Genomic DNA, 2,566 nt, shown 5'->3' with positions numbered 1-2,566 from the left:
CAGCTCCATGCCCTGCAGTCTGCAGCCACACATTTAAAGTGCATGTAAGAAGTGATGGATGGTGTGTAGCGGCTGGGAATGTGCACTTGAAAGTGCACGGTCAGTTATGCCATCACACAGAGTCTCTCATCTGATGTGACAGTCTAGCCTCTCATGGCATATGGCGCAAATGGGCCGTAAACCCAAGCTGCCTCAAGCACCAAGACAAAAGACCCCAGTGGGACGCTCAGTGCATGCAACATCCTCACACCTCCCTGCTGCGCTCCCTGCACCCTGCAGCCTGCTCCCTGCACCCTACTGCCTGCTCCCTACACCCTGCTCCGCTCCCTGCACCCTCTGCTGTCTGCTGCTTGCACGTGCTGCTGCACCCTGCTCCCTGCAGCCTGTGCCCTGGGCCCTGCACCCTGCTCCCTGCTCCTGCTCCCTGCGCCCTGGCCCTGCAGCCTGCACCCTCAGCTTAAAGGCCTATGTGGACTCATTTGCTGGAAAGTGGCTCCATCTTCTGGCGGCCCGACATCATGTTCAAATATTGGGATGGACTCACCTCATTGTTAGGAACATATTGTACTTGGAGGGATCAGTTGAGATATTTAAACTGTCACAGTTGGAGCAAGATGCATGCTGGGTGATTAGGGGAGGGAGTGAGTGATCTAATGCCACCGGAAGTTGTGAGCATGCACACTTGGCTGAATGATCAACATTACATCTGCAATAAAGCAAACTGCCACAAGACTTTACTGGCCCAGACGTGACACAATAAGACTTTACAACTTTGTTTTTCTTCTCTGTTGTGCAGCTTTGTATAGTTTCTTTTGCTGCTACAGGAGACACAAATGTAATTTATAATTACAGCAGAATCATTTATTCTTCATCCAGAATTGATATATTACAGTAAAATAATCTGTTCTGTCCCCATAAAATAACAACAGTCAAAACACAACAACTCCTTGGAAAGTTAAACTCTTCTCCAAGTTCAATCCACTGGTTTTTATCAGAGACCTGAGAGGAGGAGATGAGTTGGTTAGGAGATAAAGCAACAACAAAAAGAGCGGTTACACTGCAACCATCTGTCTGCTACAGGTTCTCCCAATGAGGCCATCTCAGAATAATTACTCACTAACTTTCTCAAACTGATAAATATCCAAAAATACTGAAAAAATGTTAAATAATCTAGCAATTATTTGGTATAATCGCATGTAATTAGCTTGTAATGTGTTTGTTAGCCGAACATATTTACATTTGTCACATCAGTAAGTACAACTGCCTGACTCCCTTTAGGTCAGTATCGTTACTGTTGAGGCTAGTTAGCACTGTAGCTAACAAGCTAACTTGACTTTACATTTTTTGCGTTATAACCTCACGAGGCTAAACTCCCACGAGCTGTTTCTACCGACGAACTAACGCTCGAGCTCGCGGGGGGTCCGTTTGATTCTGTAGTAGGTTTTGTTCCCGTTTGCTGTATTCACTACACGGGCCTGTGAGGCCTACATTTTGTAATCAGCCATGAAGCAGAAGAAAGATGGCTATGGCGAGAAAGAAAAAACGAAGCTTCCCCCGGTGAAAACTGCCGGTAAAAGCCCGGGCGTGCCGCCGTGTCCTCCGCGGTGTTTCCCGGGCCCGGGCTCCGTGCCGATAATCGATGTTAAACGTGCCCGCTAATTTCGAGTCGCTCCGACTGCACTCTGACTGCGAGCGGTTGGTCCCTCAATTCAAACCACACAACAACACAAGCCACCACATTGCATAGAGATACATGGCACACTAGCACAAGGCCAACACCGACCCACTACCGTCCGTGGAGAGGGTTCCGTGTCCCGGGGTCCCCACACGGAGTTGTGTAGTGGTCCACCGGGGACAACACAGACAGCCGGGAGAGCAGAAATCCACTTTTAGTTCCCACTCACCTTAGCAAATCCTCCTAAAGAGACGACTCTGATGTAGAGAGCATTCAGGTCCAGCTCTTTCCCACCCACGATAGGAATCTTTCTGAACGGCGATCTGAGGGGGAAACACAAGAAATAAAGGCATACATATTTAAATAACAGTTTTGGTTCACTCACAGGCACATGCAAGGGAGATTTAAAGTTGCATTTCTTGGGAATAAAGACGCCCCAATCTCACCCTCTGCTTTGGTGAAATTGCCGCAGCTCGTCCAGGAAAGCCTGTCCTTTCCTTCGCTGATCTAGTAGATTTTTCCCCGTCGAATTTGCCATTGTTTTTGCATGCAAAAACGGTTAAAACCCCACTTCAGTCGCTTCTTAAGACACCAAGGATCCCATACTCCGCCGGCGCTCAGTCATTCGCGAAGCTGAGTGTTTAAAAAGTTAAAGAAATAGCTGATAGCAAGAAGAGCGGCAGCTCGCTAATAAAGACTGATGCACACAGAAAGCAAGCCGATTCAAGCCCGGACTAAGTTCCAGCGAACAGTCACAAATACGACCGATTCAGCGGCAGATCAGAAACGCCATGGCAGAATGTGTAGAATTAATGCTTTTGGTCGCGGTTGTATTCGTTTGGAGTGGTTTGACAGTGTGTTACGGACGCAGCTCCGAGGCTATCGCACACA

General features: G+C 48.1%; 1 protein-coding gene across 1 annotated transcript; it reads right to left on the bottom strand.

Annotated features, from left to right (window-relative positions):
• Positions 1-475: 475 nt before the first annotated feature.
• Positions 476-2,233, bottom strand: LOC115028637 (AT-rich interactive domain-containing protein 2-like). Its single transcript, XM_029462527.1, has 4 exons — positions 2,122-2,233; positions 1,905-1,998; positions 945-999; positions 476-567 (listed from the first exon to the last, which is right to left on the bottom strand). The coding sequence occupies exons 1-4, from the start codon at positions 2,211-2,213 to the stop codon at positions 476-478; spliced, it is 333 nt and encodes a 110-aa protein (XP_029318387.1). The 5' UTR covers positions 2,214-2,233.
• Positions 2,234-2,566: the final 333 nt, after the last annotated feature.

Source organism: Cottoperca gobio, chromosome 23 (genome assembly GCF_900634415.1).
Source record: "Cottoperca gobio chromosome 23, fCotGob3.1, whole genome shotgun sequence".
Classification (NCBI taxonomy): domain Eukaryota; kingdom Metazoa; phylum Chordata; class Actinopteri; order Perciformes; family Bovichtidae; genus Cottoperca; species Cottoperca gobio.
Note: the sequence above shows the minus strand (reverse complement) of the source record. Positions and strands in the feature narration are given on the sequence as shown.